This window comes from Neodiprion virginianus, chromosome 7 (genome assembly GCF_021901495.1).
Source record: "Neodiprion virginianus isolate iyNeoVirg1 chromosome 7, iyNeoVirg1.1, whole genome shotgun sequence".
Lineage (NCBI taxonomy): Eukaryota > Metazoa > Arthropoda > Insecta > Hymenoptera > Diprionidae > Neodiprion > Neodiprion virginianus.
Window position 1 is genome coordinate 20,020,933 of NC_060883.1, and position 17,216 is coordinate 20,038,148.

Consider the following 17,216-nt stretch of genomic DNA (forward strand, 5'->3'; position numbering starts at 1 on the left):
ATATTTTTCACTTTCACTTTTGCCTAATAAGCATCAATTTCGACGAGTATATTTTTTAAGGATAGACTCATCAGCTCACGTTCGTTCGAGCCTTAAGCTGATTAAATGCGGCTCATAGAAATGATGAAATATGTTTCGATTTCATGATTCATTCAACAGTTCACAACGGATCCAACAATTGTTTTCATCGCAACAATTTTATTCAAATGCGAGGAAGCGCGTTTGATTTTCACATTATTAAAGAAGACTATTCTATAAAATATATTTGAAATTTGCATTATCTTGTGCACATTATTGATGGATATAACAATGACGCGATAATCACCATACATAATCGCCTACATCAAATTGAAAGAGCCTCGATAAAAACATCGGATCTCACCGATTTGGGTCAATAGTTTTAAAGACGGAAGTTGGGTTAGTGATAAAAAACAAAGCGTGGTTAATACCTGGTAACCAGGTTATACCGTCATGATACAAAAGTGATAGAACCTTATTCTTTCCGAAGTCACAAATAAGTACATCACGTGAACTGTAAATTGGAGTGAGAATTTTATTGAAAATTCTACCTAATATTAGTAAAGATTATTCTCAACAGGTTGTTTAAATATATGGGCCATTCCACCAAATCCTGTACGCAAATCAAGCCTCGAAATTTTTCGTGTTACTTTCTTTTTTTTTAAAAGTTCTTTGCATTATAACATGTTATATATGGTGTATACCATCGGTGTCAGCAAAGAGATGATCCGAGTATGAAAGATCTCCGACTTCAGTCAGATGATATTCGGACTGTGTCGTTTTATCGTTGACCGATTATGAAAATACGCTTTGTGTAGTCAATAGAAATCACACTTACTCAGTCTTCGTACGTGTGTGCGATTCAAATTAGGAATTAAAGTGGAACGAAAGCCATTCAATATCCCTCATCGATTCTGACGATGAGCGATGTCGAACCTGCTTATTACTGACCACCGTTCGAGTCAAAATGAATTCCAGGTACAGCCAATTAGTTGAAAATAGAATGAACAATAGATTGGAGTGGCAATATCGAAAATAGTTAGAGAATGTGAAGTAATGGCGGTTTAAGATCGGAAATTTATACATTGGGAATTGTTGTGATTTGGAGTGATAGTTTTGCATACAAGGAAATAGCGAAACGCGATATCGTTTCAATATCCTTTCACCTTGGAAGAAATGGATAGTTATATCACTAGGAAATTAATTGTGCATCAATTTTTTGATGCTAGTTAAAACTTCTTCGAATTGAACATGGTATACCTGAAATTATATTCCATCATTCGGTACATATAGTCATGGTTTTCATACATGCGTTCTTCCAAGTCGTTTTTTCGTTATAAATCATCATTTTAAGGGATAGTTGACGCGAAATTTTATCGTACCATAATCTGAGGGAGCACCTAATTCGCTTTTAAAAAATCCTTGTGCAATTTTACAAAATTCTCATGATCAAGGAGAGGAGGGCCGAGTGCCGTGTATAGTCAGCCCCCCCACCCGCCCGTGGGACTAAATTTCAATAAAATTCAAAGCGTTCATGGTGATAGTAGTATCTTTAAAAATCGCATAATAACGCTGCGATTTCGAAGAAACAATCTTGACAAATTCTACGGTTAACCTGGGAAACATATTTTGCTGTGTAACGTTATACTAAATTACGTGAGAATTGATTTCTTGGAATTCTACGACTGTCACAACATCAAACCTTCATTAGAAAATGTGTTTTTCTCGTGAATATAAAGTTTTTTTTTTTATTTTGTATACAACGCTGATGATGTTATGACGACATGTCTATCGATAGGTGTAATCGAAAATAAAAACGGCAGGAGGAAAATAACGAAATAAAGAATAAACTCAAGTCAGAAGGAAAATGAACAGGTCAATCGTCGAGAAGGTTACATGGTTGAGACAGGCAAATGAGATGGTATCGACGGCGGTAGTTAATAAAATAGCAATCGTTGTTCACAATAATTTCGGTAGAATAGCAGTAAACGGTAGCTTTGAAACGAGAGACGGCAGTTAACAGAGAAAAATGAACGTAGGTCGGGAGATGCGATATAATGCAAGAATTTACTTAAAACTACACGTCACTGGGCGACGTGATCTTACCCAAGGTGCAAATGACGCTACGAAAATTATTATTCTGTCAATTAGAAATGAGAGAACTTTACTGCAATCGGTAGAAAACAAGGTAACGATAGCTCGGTAGATAATACGACGAACTTACCATAGACTATAACCAGTACGAGAGATTGATATTCATTAACAATTTACAAAATCGGTAGCGCAAACGATCGACTAGATAACTTTCGGTAGAATTATTCACAAACGGTAGAATCAATAATTTATAATGATTACGGACCTGAGGAATTAAACAATGAATTCCTGAACATAACTTTTGAGAGAATACGAAATACAAAATTATGAGAGAGTGAGAATTTCGGAGAGTTTACAAAATAAAGAAATACACTAAATACACCGTAGTATAAAAGAATCAAGAATAATTCGCAGAACCTAACTTAACAAGATACAGAGAAAAGAATAACAGGCAAAAATAATATAAAATTGCCAATAGCAATAGAAAAAAAGGTGCGGTAATATTCAGAGGCTGATTCTACGCTCGGTTGTACTCCAAGGAACTCGATATACGATACAATAGGCACAAAAATAAATAAAAATATAATAAGCAATAACAGAAATAAAATATAAGGCACACTATTAATTACTGAAATCATGCAGTCGCACGGCGGCTTACTGCAACTCTAAGCCGTGGACCATGATTCACACAAAGTCGATGAATACCATAAGAAAGAATAGAAATTATGAGCAACTTCGTAACGATACAATACAGAGGCAGAAGCCTTACCTTATTTGGTGACATCAGGCACACAATACTGAATTTATTTTGAATGAAACTTAGGATAATCAAAAGAAAATAAGAAGGAAGGAAAGGACTTGAATTTATAGGTAGAAGTTAACGATAGTGCAACGATAGAGGGTGTGGAGAAACGGTAGATAAAGTAGCGATAGAATGAGAGGAAAAAGGATCGGTAGCTCAAAACGAGAGAATAATCGGGAGAATACGAATAGACATAACTGTCGCTCGGCAGTTCGAGCGTAGAATAGAAGGAGGTCGGAGTTCGGAGTTCGGAGTTCGGCCGATTTCGCGGTTATCGTGAGGTGATTCTTCTTCCCTTCGATTGGTTGGTTGACCCCCACCGCAAATAGGCCATCCCCCTGTGGCGAATATTGGTTACGGCGTGGTCATGCGTTTTCGAAAATTACCGCTAGATGTGGCGTAATGTGCTGCTCGTGATTTCGTCATTGACACCAATCCATGTCCATTTTTAGCTGAAGAGCGCAGTTTTAAAGTCGGCTGGGATCGTTTACGACCTCTTTTAAGTTGTTTATAAATTTTTTAAACGTCACTTGAAATACTCATCTCTCAATATTCCAAAAATGTAGCTCTAATCCTAGTTTTTGACACTTGTACAATGAAATCAAAACGAATTGCTTTACTACCGACGTCCAACTACTCTGAACAAATCAACTTGACCAAATACTCATGACCGTGGTTCAAATTGTGTACTTCACGGTGACTGTAAAAGCTAATTACATATTTGCAATGAATGGTAATCAAATATCCTTAGTGGTACACCAAGGTTAGTGCTGTTTTGGTATTGCCAACGAACGTTGATGATATGAATGTTACTCTACGGTCACATGGTATTTATATGGTCACTCATCCCTTCTGGAGTAGCAAAAAAATTTAAAGTGAGAATTGGCAGGGTCGGAAGACGGACAATGAAATGCAATAACAATTCTTTCAACGTAAGGCCAGTTTATTTTTCACTGTAAGAACAAGTCACCGACAAAATTGCTGAATTCCTGAGCAGCAGAGGTGAACGTCTGACAAGACACTATTTTTATTGACCCTCAGTGTCGTTCCTCGAGACGTAATGTCACCCCACCAAGCGACATGAGTAGAAAGTTTCCTGTATCCAGAGGTAGAGGAACCTTGGTGTCCGGTGTTGGCTTGAAACGGAACTTGGAAAGCAAGGTGATGATACCGATTTTTGTCTGAAGAAGGCCGAACCTCATTCCTTTGAAACAGACAAAAATGACTACCAGTGGACGTACATCTCGTGATAAGTTGAGATTGCAGTTAGAGCTCACCTATGCAATTTCTGGGCCCTTCGCCAAATGGTAAATATGAATAACGATGTCTCTTAGCCATGTTCTCTTCGCTGAAACGTTCGGGATCAAATCTATCCGGGTCAGGGTAAATTTCGGGGTCCCAATGGATCCCCAATACTGGAACGATTATCGGGGTTCCAGTTGGGACAATGAATCCGGTTTCCGGCAGCTCGACTTCCCTGTTGCACTCTCTGTTCAGGATAGGGAAGGAAGGATACTTCCTGAGCGTTTCTGTGAAACATGGATCATAGCACTTTGGTTGGGAACTGACGACAGGGTGATTCAGATAGCACGAAGATAAATATTTGAAAATTATTCTCGTTCACTGACCAGAAACTACCTTGTCCAGATAGGGCATTTTCATGATGGTATCGTACGTCAAGCCTCCAAACTTTTCTAACACGGTATTAATTTCTTTGGCAAGCTTCTCTTGAATGTCTTGATTCATTGCCATCTCGTAGAGACAATGAGTGGCAGCGCTAGAAGACGTTTCGAAACCGCCAAGCCAGAAAATGAAGACTTGAGCTGCTCCCTCCAGCATGGTAATCGTTTCACTGGCCCCGACTGAATAGTTATATTCTATATTTTCGCTGTGCGAGAAACTTGAAAGAAAAGTAAACGATCACCTACTTGGATCCCGTTGCACTTCATTTCCGTCATCCGAATTTACGCAACCCTTGGTCATCAGCTGGATAACCAGGTCCAAAAAGTCATTTCGTACCACGTTGTTAGCCATCCTGTAATTGACGGTATCCTTGAAGGTGTTTATTATGAAATTCGAAGGACCTGTGTCAATGGTTTTGACATGTAACATTGTCATGATCGACGGACACAAACTCATCAGTGTATTCCTCACTGGCTTGGGCGTAAGTAGTTTCCGGCCCCATTCGCGGAACTCCGCATCTGGGTTCTCTAAGCTGTTGCAGTCAATTCCGAACGCCACCGAAGCTATCACATCCGTGGAAAACCTGCCCTTAGGAATCAGAAACGGTGAGTATCACAGTGCTTGTGCACATCAATCTTTTTAACTATACAAATCTGCATCGTCAAGTATACGTAGAATAACCTCATTCCGAACGGTGAAAATACCGAAGGTGTCAAATATTGCCGTGGTTAGAGTGCCGTTTTTTCATATGGATGCAATTCACTTTGACCTATCTCGATACTATGCACTACAATACGTATTGACTTCACGTACCTCGCCATGATATCCTTGATTTCTACAACGCCGTTTTGGTTGGCCTCCTTGGCAATGCACTTGCTGAGTTTCTCCGCGATTTCCTTCAATATTCCGAACATTTGCTTCATTTTACCAGTCGTGAAGGTCGGCGTGAACTTAACTCTTAGGCGCTTCCACTTCGGACCACCGAGGAGGAATAAGTGGCCCGATATCGGATCGATCTTCTCGTTGTGGTACAGGCCACGGTCCTGGAAGGCCGTGAACTCCTTCGTCATTATGAACCGGATTATCTCAGGATCGCAGACCACCAGTGTTGGCTTGTGGAAGGAATAGATGCCAAAGATACGGTTCCGTTTGAACTCCAAATACAGGTCGCGCATCAGTTGACCTGGAACACGTGAATGATAAATGTTTCAACTACGTCTGCAACTACGCATGCCCATAGAATAAAAATTTCTTATAAACTGATTCCCCTTACCCACAGATTTTTCTGCAGTGAGTACTGGCCATACACTCCCGAACGGAACTACAGGTTCGGACTGCGCGATTCCCTTAGATCTCCAGTAATGGTAAGTGACGTGTTTCAGGTACAGATATATTGCACCAGCGATCGTGATCGTTATTCCAAAAAGATGGAAAAGTAAGTTCGTCGAAATCAGCCCCATTGTTCCACTAACTTCGTACGACCAATGACTTATGTTTGTAATTTGGAGACGAACGCTGTGTAACCGGCTCAAGATCGGCTCTCTATGATTGACGATACAGGCTCATCTGCAATGAACGGTCATCAAATGTTTCAACTAGAGCACTAATTCTTATGCTGATAGTGTCTATCAAATTTGGAGACATTTTTTCACTCTACATATTACTAAAAAATTAAACACACTTGAGAAAGTAAATACACTATGCTTTTCCAACCGATTTCACGATTCGGTAAACGATTGCAACAGTTTTCCATCGAGCTCCAAAGTAAATACCGCCATATGATTAATTATGAAATCTTTTTTTCACGGTTTTAGGAAATGTTATTATACCGTCGACCTCGTACCTTAATATTGCGCATCGTGATGGTTCAGTTTTCCTGGGGTAAAATTCAAGATGTCCTAACGCGGAATGAATGAGCCTTAGTGTTTTGAGTACGCTCTATCGGTGGTGTCTAGTCTACTGATCACTTAGACGGCGCGTTGATGTTAATGTTATCGCCGATGGTTGCGAAAGACCGTGAGTATTTGGAATTATGTGTAAACAAAACAAAGATGTTGCTGCTATATGTATGATTAATTTGGAAAGAATATGGAAATAAAATGACGTTAATTAAATTCTTATCATATTATCTTATCGGTTTGTTTACATAAAATATTTATTCTTCAATGTTTAACGTGACTTGTACAATGTGTCAGTTTCATACCGTGTTGCAAGAAATTTGGAGCATTTAAAAAAATTGATGCGTTATTCATTACCAATATTATGAATGGAGTTCCGCATGATGGTCTTAGATTATAAAGCTGTTTGTAACGTCATTTCTTATGTTTAATTCAGCAATTTGCTTTCGCTATATTTATTCGAAAAAAGCTCCAGAATTTCTTCAAGTTTTATAAATTCTGACTTTGATAGAACGCGTCAATTTCTCGAAGATTACAGTGTTATCTGATATTACAAGAGCATCAATATTCTCGATATAAGTATACGTATGATATCTGCTTCCTGCCAGTTCGCACAGTCAACTCGCTGAAGATGCAGCCTATTATACAGTATGAAATAAGAAGTAATTATCATAACTGAGTAATGGTCGTAAAATACATTCTGCACAGTTTCGATAACGTTATGAAACAATTTATTCGACGAGTACTCGAGGAAATACATACCGTTATGAGTCGGATTTAGGATGGCCATTATTTATTTACGGAAGACCAAAACTCGCTACAATAATTTAACTCTCGTACAAAGACATGACTCATATTATTTGCCATTCGCAATCTTGGCCATACTCAAAAACAAAAAAATTGCGCTACAACTTTCTTTATGCATTTTTGCGTTGTCAATTTTTATTTTTCTACCAGTCATCTTTTCGTATTTGTTGTTTCTCTACGTTTTTATTTGTTGGTGGTTTGACTTTCAGGATTTCGTTTCGTCGACTTTTTGGTCCTTCGCATTTTTGTACTCCTCCCTTGCCTACTGCATCGCTCCTTAGAGTTCATTCTTTAGCGTGCAGTTTTCTAACGTGCTTCCTGACATTACAATTGTTTTGGAAAGTTCTAACAGTGAAAATGTAAGTTGATCAAACGTTTCAACAATCAATATCACTTATTCTTTATAATCTGCGTATCGATTAAATTATAGTTTCAGATTTATACACAGACGTCAACGTTCCACAATAGTTGCTGAACATTTTTTTTCTCTCACTGAGCAAGGAGAAAAAGGAGAATCGAGTCGCATGTCCATATGGACAGTTGTTATCGTCAACTGGCAGCACGCGGCCCAGTCTATCCAAAGTTAATTAAACGAAGTGAACATCTCGTTACTACAGTCGGACAAAAATTGTTTCATCCTCCACTATCTTTCTTCGAGCAGAAGCGTTACTCCGCCTAGGGGTCCATGCAACAACTTTCCTTTATCCAGAGGCAGAGGTACTTCCATATCCGGAGCGGGCTTGAAGCGATACTTTGCAAGCAGGACAATGAGGCCCATTTTCGTCTGAAGATAGCCGAATCTCATTCCTGTAAAAATAAATTTAGGAAAAAACAGTGATGCATTATGTTTGATATTCATATAAGAAACTCACCGATGCAAGTTCTAGGCCCTTCGCCAAAAGGTAGATAAGCGTAACGGTGCCGCTTGGCGATATTTTCATCGCTGAAACGTTCCGGGTCGAATTTCTCTGGCTCAGGGTAAAATTCTGGATCCCTGTGGATGCCAAACACCGGGATGAATATCGGGGTACCCGCCGGAACGTTGAAGCCGCTATTGGGCAAGTCAACGTCCTGATTGCACTCCCTGTTGAGTTGCGGAACGATAGGATACTTCCTTAGGGTCTCTGTGAAACGCGAGAGAAAGGAAGTGAGCATTTAATCCCGATAGATGATTTGATAAACAGAGGCTGGATCAACAAACCAGAAACAACTTTGTGAAGGTAAACCATCTTTGCGATACTCTCGTAAGTTATTCCCCCGAACTGTTTGAGGACGCTGTTTATTTCCTCGGCAACTTTCTCCTGGATTTCAGGATTCAGTGCCACTTCGTAGAGGCAGTAGGTTGCCGTTGTTGAGGAAGTTTCGAATCCGGCTAACCAGAAGACGAAGGATTGAGCAGCTCCTTCCTCGACAGTGATCCGTCCACCAGTTTCCTCTGCACGATGCAAGAAATAGAAGAACCATCGTCAATGCACTTTGACTTTTTTTGAGCGACTCGACGTCCTACCTGAGCCCTGGGTGTCCTTGCCGTCGTCAACCTGGACATAGCCCTTATCCATCAGCTGCATAAGCAGGTCCATAAAGTCATTTCTCACCACTTTAGCAGACTTTCTGTACGCCACCATGTCCTTGAACGTTCTCATAAAGAAGTCTGAAGCTCCTTTGTCGGTTGTGCTGAGATTCAGCAGCTTCAAAATCGGTGGGCACGCTGACAGCAGCGTGTTTCTGATTGGATTTGGCTCCAACGTCTTACGACCCCAAAAAAGAAACTCAGAATGTGGGTTCTGCAGACTGTTGCCGTTTATTCCGAACGCGATGGAGGCGATGACGTCAGTGGTGAACCTGTAACCGAGGATTCTTCTGTTTCTAACCATCGCTGAACGACTCCCAGTTCCGCAAGGTCGATCACTCACCTGGCCATGATGTCCTTCACTTCAACGAGATCGCTCTTCTCCACTTCATCGGCAACGCACCGGACGAGATTATCAGTGCAATCCTTAACCGCGCCGAAATAGTTCTTCATTTTAACGGACGTGAACGTTGACAATAACTTTGCCCTCATCTTTTTCCACCTCACACCACCAAGTAGGAAAAGGTGGGACGACATCGGGTCCACTTCCTCGTTTACGTACATTCCGCGGTCGTGAAATTTTGTGAACTCCTTTGTCAGCACGAAGCGGATCAGGTCTGGGTCACAGATTACCAGGGTTGGTCTATGGAATGAATAGATACCGAAGACGCGTTTGCTCTTAAATCGGTCGTACCCGTCGCGCAGCATTTCACCTGAGAACAAAACGAGCGGATGGATTAAAAATGGATGTTAGATGGAATTTCGGCTGTTGAATATCAAGTTGTAACGCACCGATTGACTGCTTGGACATGAGGACCGGTAACAAGTTGCCGAACGGTACTGTTGTTTCACCCTGAATAATCCCTCTCGAACTCCAGTAATTGTAGACGATGTGTTTTAGGTACATGTAGGCGGCACCGATTATTGCAATTATCACACCAAGAATTTGGAGAAGATAGTTGTCCGTGAAAAACACCATCATGATAGACACTGGAGAATTAATTCTTCAGACAGATGAGGATGCTCACAAATGTAATCAACTACATCTAGGGTGTTATGGGAAATCAAAGGTAGCGGCACTACAGCCAAGGACTATAGTGTTGGAAACGCACTTGGCACATCAAAAGTTGATAAACTAGAGAGTAGCAACGGTCGTTCGATACTTTTCATATCCCGTCAAATACGTAGCACATAGGCTTACAGAAAGCCTTTATATAGACATCGAACCACTTCCGTATCGATAAGCGCACTGTGGAGTGGTAAGTAATAGCTGTAACTTTAGTTTCAGTTACTTCATTGGAATGGTTGACAATATCGGTAGAGCCTCGACGTCGGCGTTATCATGTTTTCAAATTTTTCCAATCATCACGATATTGTTTTTCAGAGCAATTTGAAGAAAACAGTTTCAAAGTATACGAAACTCAAACAAACACCGTACATGGCCAAGAGACGTTTAGTCGGACTGAGAAACGATTGCGTCTTATCTTAAGACCTACCTAAAATCTAATGAGTAATTAAATGTGGGCAAGAATAACTTGGAAACATATTGTGGAACCCGTGGGCCAAAAGTAGCATGTGAGAATGACTTGTTTTAGGATTAATAACGCAATCGAATTGTATAATAGCCAAAAACTCAATTTGCTAATAATTGCTTCTGAAAGAAGAGAAGGAAACAATTTTTAACTAAGGCGCCCAGTACAGTTTTTTTTTTTTTACAATAAATTAATGTAGTCCAAAACGACTTGTTTCATAATCAAAGTTTATTTAACAGCAAAAAAAAAAAAATGTTGAAAATACAAAATTTGTTTGACAAGAAATTTTCCACCTCGATGATGCAATTCATCCTCACGATGCCTCATATCTTTCAATCAACCATTCCTTATTGTCGAACATAGGGCATCGAAAATAAAAACGACCAGGCCTCTGATTCTGCAAAAATCTATCCTGCAGAGTAAAAGTCCTACGGAAAATATCTTACAGGTTTTTTTCTGGAGAAATCTTACTCTACAGAGTGCGATCCCTCAGAGTTCGTTTCTACGGAAAGCGAAGCCTAATTTATTCTAGCTTTGGGAGTGATACAGTCACCTTTAACGTATTTATCAAGGAATCGATTTGAGTTGTGGTTTTGGAAATGGACTAATTCTTTTTAACCTTTGAACTTATTGAAACTCTGTAGAAACGCATAGTAATTTAAACATAAATCAATCGACAGATTTTTCTTTTCCAATTCCTTACGTTAATACGATGAGGAATGGTGACTTCGAAGGACATGATGCGGCAAAAGAACGAATTCGGTCATCGGTGTAGAAAAATCCATGCGACAGAAATTTTTTTCACAAAACGTTCTTTCGCCATGAAATGAACTTTGGTCAAGAACTACGTTGATTATCTTTTGAAAGAGGATGTACTGGTACCCTTAAGGCCGTTCTTTGTTTCTTTACCTCATTAACTGCACGTCCAAGATAAGTGTTTTGACGCCATGACTTGTGGATTATTTCGAACTTGATAACATGAAAATAGAGTCGTTAACATTATTCATGAAAATATCTCCGACACGCTTACGAAGAATTATCTCATCTGCCTAAAGATTAGGAAACCAATGCGCTGCAGCACCGAAATGACTCAACGTGTCGATGCATTCTATTCGTAACGATGGGTGGGTACCGAAGTATCCATGATACTTCACAATTAGTGAGAGACTCCAGCTAGCCTCGATGATAATTTTCTACGAGTTGAAACGTTATTCTTCTTCACGTGGGGGAGAGCCGGGTCAAATGGGGACGTTAGTCAGGGAATGGATATAATTTGGCTATTCCGATGAATGAGACATTGTCTACTCATTTCCGTCATCTGTGGAACTTTATCTGGCCACCATCAAGAGGTAAATTGCGAATGTTTTATCATTGAATCAAAAATATTATTTTATCTTCAAGTAGAGAAATCCCCATTTTGCCCGAAGGTGCAGGTAAAATGGGGACCAAAGGAAAATGATGAAAAAAAATATTTACTCACAGTGGGAATGAAATAACTTATTGCACAAACGACAATTACTCTTGCAGTTGAGTAAAAGTTACAAAAACACCATTTATTATTTATCTGAACAATCACACACATTGTCTGCGCTCGCATCGTCAACATTAGAATAATCGTCGTATTATGCCGGTTTGACTTGCTTTTGTAATTACTGGGCATTTGGAATCGATAAATAATCCACTTTGGTTCAATACCCTGACTTTTATTTGTTTACCGCATTGATAGGGCATGAATATACACGAGCCAATATCTCCAGTTTACCCTGCACCCAGGCTTCCCATTATGTCCGATCAGGCATTTATGTAAACAAATGTGGTTCCACCACGCTATCGTGAAGTGAACCAACAGGTCCAATGTGTATAAACTTGTTTGTTTGATCCTGAAATAATATAAATTCCCGTAATTGTTTATGCTTCTTGTAAGGTAACACGATACAGAATTTCAGTAGCTCACAACGCAAATTGGAACGACTGACGCAGCCAACATAACCGTAAATGTTACAGCTGAATCAGGATACAGTAAGTATGATCATTGGTAAAACCATATTTTTCATATGTTGAGCATTTAGAACGCCGCGTGTTTTCGTATTACATAATTTATGAGGTCAGCAGAGACAGCAATTTCAACTTTTGGTAGTAGCGGCTGGATGCGTTGAGATGGTATTGTATGTATGGGATATAATTTGAATTGCGTAATTTCTTATTCTTCATTGTATTATTTATGCATTTCTTGTTAGTTTTACCATGATTTTATAGTATTATATTTCCATTTCCATTGATTTAAATTATAATTCAAATATTTATCAATGCTAAACTAGGCTTTGAAGCATTATCGTTTTTCGATTCGAAGTTTCACTCCTCCTTTCGGACTAAGAACAAAGTTCCCCTTGTCCAGTTCGATCGGTACTTTCAAGTTCGGACTTGGCTTGAATCGGTATCTGGAGAGTAGGCTGACGAGGCCAACCTTCGTCTGAATCAAACCGAACCTCATGCCTAAAACGATACGGAAAATAAAAGCAAGTGAACGACATTGGTTGAAGCTTCGCGATATGCAGAGTGACGAAAGTAACATACCAATACAGTTTCTGGGCCCCTCGCCGAATGCCAAATAAGAGAACTGGTGCCTCTTGGCGATGTTCTCTTCGGTGAATCTTTCGGGGTCGAATTTCTCCGGGTTTGGATAAATTTCGGGATCTCGGTGAAGCCCCAAAACGGGAATGAGAATCGGAGTTCCCTTTGTGACGCAAAGTCCGGTATCAGGAAGTTCAATATCCTTGGTACACTCTCTGTTGAGAACCGGAAGCGAAGGATACTTCCTCAGCGTTTCTGTTGGCGGAAAAAATTGTCACTAGCGATTGTCTTTATTTGCGGTACGAAATTGAGTGATAATTATTCGAAAAACGTACCGGACACAACTTTGTGAAGATAGTGCATCTCCTTGATGCTTTCGTAATTTATGCCCCCAAACTTGGCCAACACGGTGTTTATCTCCTCGGCAACTTTTTCTTGGATATCAGGATTCAGTGCCATTTCGTAAAGGCAGTACGTTGCCGTTGTTGAAGACGTCTCGAAGCCGGCCAGCCAGAAGACAAAGGCTTGAGCAGCTCCTTCTAACATTGTAATCTTCACTTTGTCGGCATCTACGAGTCGGGAGTAAAGGCAATACAGTTTCTGCGTTTTTCGCGACTTTGATTATCAACTTACCCGACGTTGTGTCAACCGATTCCGTCTTTTCGTCACTTTGTAAGTAGCCCTTGTCGATGAGTTGCATAACCAGACCCAAAAAGTCCTTCCTAGCCACGTTGTTGGCCGTTCTGTACTGCACCGTCTCCTTGAAAGCGTTTATGAAAAAGTTGGATATTTCCTGGTCGATTACTCGGATGTTGAGGAGATGCATGATGCTCGGGAACATTATCGCAAGCGCGTTTCTCAATGGTCTTGGCTCGAAGACCTTTCTGCCCCACTTCCGGAACTCTGCATCTGGATTCTCGATGCTGTTGCACTGGACGCCGAAGGCTGCTGATGCGATCACGTCGGTGGAAAACCTGCAATCGCGATCATTACGTATCGTGAAATTGGTTCATCAGAGTAGACTGACACTCATGAGCTGACCTTGCCATCAGATCCTTGACCTCGATAAGTTCAGATTTGCTGGCTGTACTCAAAACGGAGGAAGCCAGAGTATCGGAACAGTTTTTGATGGTGAAAAACATTTGCTTCATCTTGCTTGCAGTGAAGGTCGGAGTGAACTTGGTCCTCAGATGCTTCCATTTCGCCCCTGGTACCAAAAAGAGATTCCCAAGAACAGGATCGGCTTTCTCGTTTATGTATAAGCCACGGTCATGAAAGTGAGAAAACTCCTTCGTCAGAATGAAACGTATCAGTTCCGGATCGTTTACAACAAGCATAGGCCTGTAAAACGTGTAGATACCGACGACTCGGCTGTTTTTGAATTTCATGTACGTTTCGCGAAGGAATTCGGCTGCAATGTGAAGAAAAGTAAAGATTGTTCGGAAATCGAATTATCTTAACCTCATCGTCTAATCGATTAGTTTTACTCACCAAGCGAAGTCTGGACTGATAATACGGGCCACAAGCTTCCAAATGGGACAATTACTGGCTTGACGTAATCAACGTTTCTCGAATGCCAGTAATTGTAGGTCACATATTGCAGATAGATGTACACACCACCAACCACAGCGATTGTCAATCCGAATAGTTCAACGAGCAGATATTCCAAGTGATTCCCCATGGTTTTATAATGCAAGATTCCAATGAGCGTCGAGCTGTGACTGCTGATACGACCACCTCAAGTTAGTTCGGCCACTTTATACACTCCTTTCTTCGTGTTGGTATCCATGGCCTAAGCTATACTGTGAATTTTGGATTATGTAACAGACTACGCTTTAGAATGATTCAACAAGTCAACGGTCGAGGTATTCGCACTCAAGATTATGTATAGTCAAAAATATTAGTGCTGGTATCCAAATCCCTGTATCATGCACATTGATCGATTGAAAAAGAGAAGGTCAAATTGTTATGTAATAATCCGTGGTTCGTGAGGTAAAAACCGAAGTTTTCATCAAAGCATAATTGTCATTCTATATGCTAACCGTAAATCAGTGTTCACCACGCGTTCTTTCTCAGGACAAACAAGAGTGATCTCATTGAATTGTAAATGCCGATTATTCCTTGCAAATGTTTATCACATGCTATGTCGAATGTGTCTTAAAACTCCTACTGAACTCGGGACTTTTACCTTACTGATTTCCATATTTACGACTTTAGTATATGCACTTGAACGTTACATACTTGGAGAATCCATGATGCGACTGGTAATATCTCCGCATCTACAAGGTCAACCTAACTCCGTTACAATCTAATCTGACCACAGTCTCTCTTACTTTTTCTATTTCTTTCTCGCTCAGGCTGGTGAATGAAATCTGGAATCAGGTATCCACACAATTAACATCAGTATATTTTGCGAATGATGAGTCCCAATAGAGCGAGCGAGGTAGGAAAGGTTGTGCATTCGCGTACCGTGTTCTGTTATCACGAGTTTTTGAGTAATTTTGGACGATTTGACGATTAACTGCTACTTTATTTCTCGGTATTTGGTAGAGCTTCAGCCTTGAAGCAAATCTCAAATACAACGAAGTGACCGGCGCCGAGAAGTGTGTTAATTTTGTAAATCAAATTCAACGTACAGTGCTGTTATGAACTGATCCGAGCATTGGCAATTTAATTAAATCAAACTTGATTATTTCTCAGAGGAGAAATATCTATTATAATTAACACGTGCTATTCAGGTTATTTAAACTGTCATGACAAAAAAAAGGTACAGCTGAAAAATAGCAAAAAGCTGTTTCCGACGCCAGCGTCAGATTTTGCGAAATGTAAGATTTTTTCATCTTCATCAATGTTTCTAAACAAGCAAGTGTATCTTCTTTTACGATTATCGGTTTGGTTTGCGAAAACTATTTGTTGCCACAAAAAAACAATTTTTTGGTGTTTCAAATTAAAGCTACGAGTCGGATTAAGTTCATAACTATTTAAATTTATTCATCAATTGTTCAAAACTTTTTATATTTGCCATTTCTACTTTACTTACAGACCTTATGAAATTTTAATCAATACACTTGCCCAAAGACTCACGAATCGTTCTCCAATTGCAGCAACACAATTTCATGTCAAATGTATTCGAGAAAAAAAGTCCACCTGTTCGTTGTAGTCACGATTAAATATCAGGTCTCTACTACTGCACGGTATTATCGCATTTGGATTCGGAGTGTCACTCCGTTTGCGGGAACCTGGACAAAGTTAGTCTTGACCATCATCAGAGGTACTTTCACATCCGGGCCTAATGTGAAGCGATACTTGGACAGCAAGCTGACGAGTCCAACTTTAGTCTGCAATGGAAAGAAAAACTAATTCATATGATCTTACGACGAAAAATGTTGGTCGCAACGTACCAACGCAATTCCACGGCCCTTCACCAAACGGTAAGTAAGCGTACTGATATTTCTGGGCGATATTCTCCTCGCTGAATTTTTCGGGGTTGAATTTTTCTGGTTCTGGATATATTTCGGGGTCCGAATGGAGTCCAAAAACAGGAATGATCAATGGAGTTCCCTTTGTAATTCGGTGCCCGGTCCCCGGTAACTCAATTTCTTCGATGCACTCTCTGTTGAGTATCGGAGTGACCGGGTACTTTCTCAGTGTTTCTGCGTAGATGGTGAAGAAAAAATTGATGGTACACCTGTTGAAAGAAAAGCATGTTTTTTATTGAAATGGAAGAAAAACTACGAAACGCCTACCGGAAACAACATTGTGAAGATACGGTATCGCCTTCACACTCTGGTAGGAAAGGCTTCCGAATTCTTCAAGGATGTCGTTGATTTCTTCGGCCAATTTGTCCTGGATCTCTCGATGCAGTGCCAACTCGTAGAGGCAATGCGTCATCGTTGATGATGACGTGTCGAAGCCGTCAACCCAAAAGATATAAGTCTGCGCGGCTCCCTGGAGCATTGTGATTTTTTCCTCGCGATCATCTTGGGTGAGACAAAATTCTTAGAATGTTGATCTACATTGATATGGAAATCACTGCGTCTTTAAAGAATCTTGGAGTTCATCAATTAAGAAAAGTTTATTATTTTTACCTGGTACGGCCGCTGATGACCTCTCATCGTCATTTTTTATGTAACCTTTGTTCATCAACTGCATAACCGAGTCCAAAAAATTCTTGAACCCCAGTAGCTGAATAACGAATACCTTTGACGTAAGCATAGGCGGCAAATGTAACAACAATTATT

At 40.1% G+C, this 17,216-nt stretch overlaps 3 protein-coding genes across 5 annotated transcripts; all 3 read right to left on the reverse strand.

The window, feature by feature from the left end:
* Positions 1–3,836: 3,836 nt before the first annotated feature.
* On the reverse strand, positions 3,837–6,617 carry LOC124308683 (probable cytochrome P450 6a14). Of its 3 annotated transcripts, XM_046771635.1 has the most exons (7): positions 6,441–6,617; positions 5,871–6,163; positions 5,411–5,780; positions 4,843–5,180; positions 4,543–4,776; positions 4,192–4,443; positions 3,837–4,118 (listed from the first exon to the last, which is right to left on the reverse strand). In XM_046771635.1, the coding sequence occupies exons 2-7, from the start codon at positions 6,055–6,057 to the stop codon at positions 3,952–3,954; spliced, it is 1,548 nt and encodes a 515-aa protein (XP_046627591.1). In that variant the 5' UTR covers positions 6,058–6,163; positions 6,441–6,617; the 3' UTR covers positions 3,837–3,951. The 3 variants fall into 3 exon arrangements, with proteins under 3 accessions (XP_046627591.1, XP_046627593.1, XP_046627594.1); XM_046771637.1 differs by lacking the exon at positions 5,871–6,163 and having other exon boundaries at positions 6,441–6,615; XM_046771638.1 differs by lacking the exon at positions 6,441–6,617 and having other exon boundaries at positions 5,900–6,011.
* Positions 6,618–6,782: 165 nt separating this feature from the next.
* LOC124309482 (uncharacterized) lies at positions 6,783–15,347 on the reverse strand. The gene is made up of 14 exons (XM_046773149.1): positions 15,164–15,347; positions 14,467–14,777; positions 14,017–14,386; positions 13,609–13,949; positions 13,311–13,544; positions 12,979–13,230; positions 12,736–12,897; positions 12,381–12,408; positions 9,665–9,876; positions 9,216–9,585; positions 8,810–9,144; positions 8,504–8,737; positions 8,175–8,426; positions 6,783–8,109 (listed from the first exon to the last, which is right to left on the reverse strand). The coding sequence occupies exons 2-14, from the start codon at positions 14,654–14,656 to the stop codon at positions 7,946–7,948; spliced, it is 3,144 nt and encodes a 1,047-aa protein (XP_046629105.1). The 5' UTR covers positions 14,657–14,777; positions 15,164–15,347; the 3' UTR covers positions 6,783–7,945.
* Positions 15,348–16,172: 825 nt separating this feature from the next.
* Positions 16,173–17,127, reverse strand: LOC124309483 (probable cytochrome P450 6a14). The gene is made up of 4 exons (XM_046773150.1): positions 17,064–17,127; positions 16,722–16,955; positions 16,381–16,628; positions 16,173–16,313 (listed from the first exon to the last, which is right to left on the reverse strand). The coding sequence occupies exons 1-4, from the start codon at positions 17,125–17,127 to the stop codon at positions 16,173–16,175; spliced, it is 687 nt and encodes a 228-aa protein (XP_046629106.1).
* Positions 17,128–17,216: the final 89 nt, after the last annotated feature.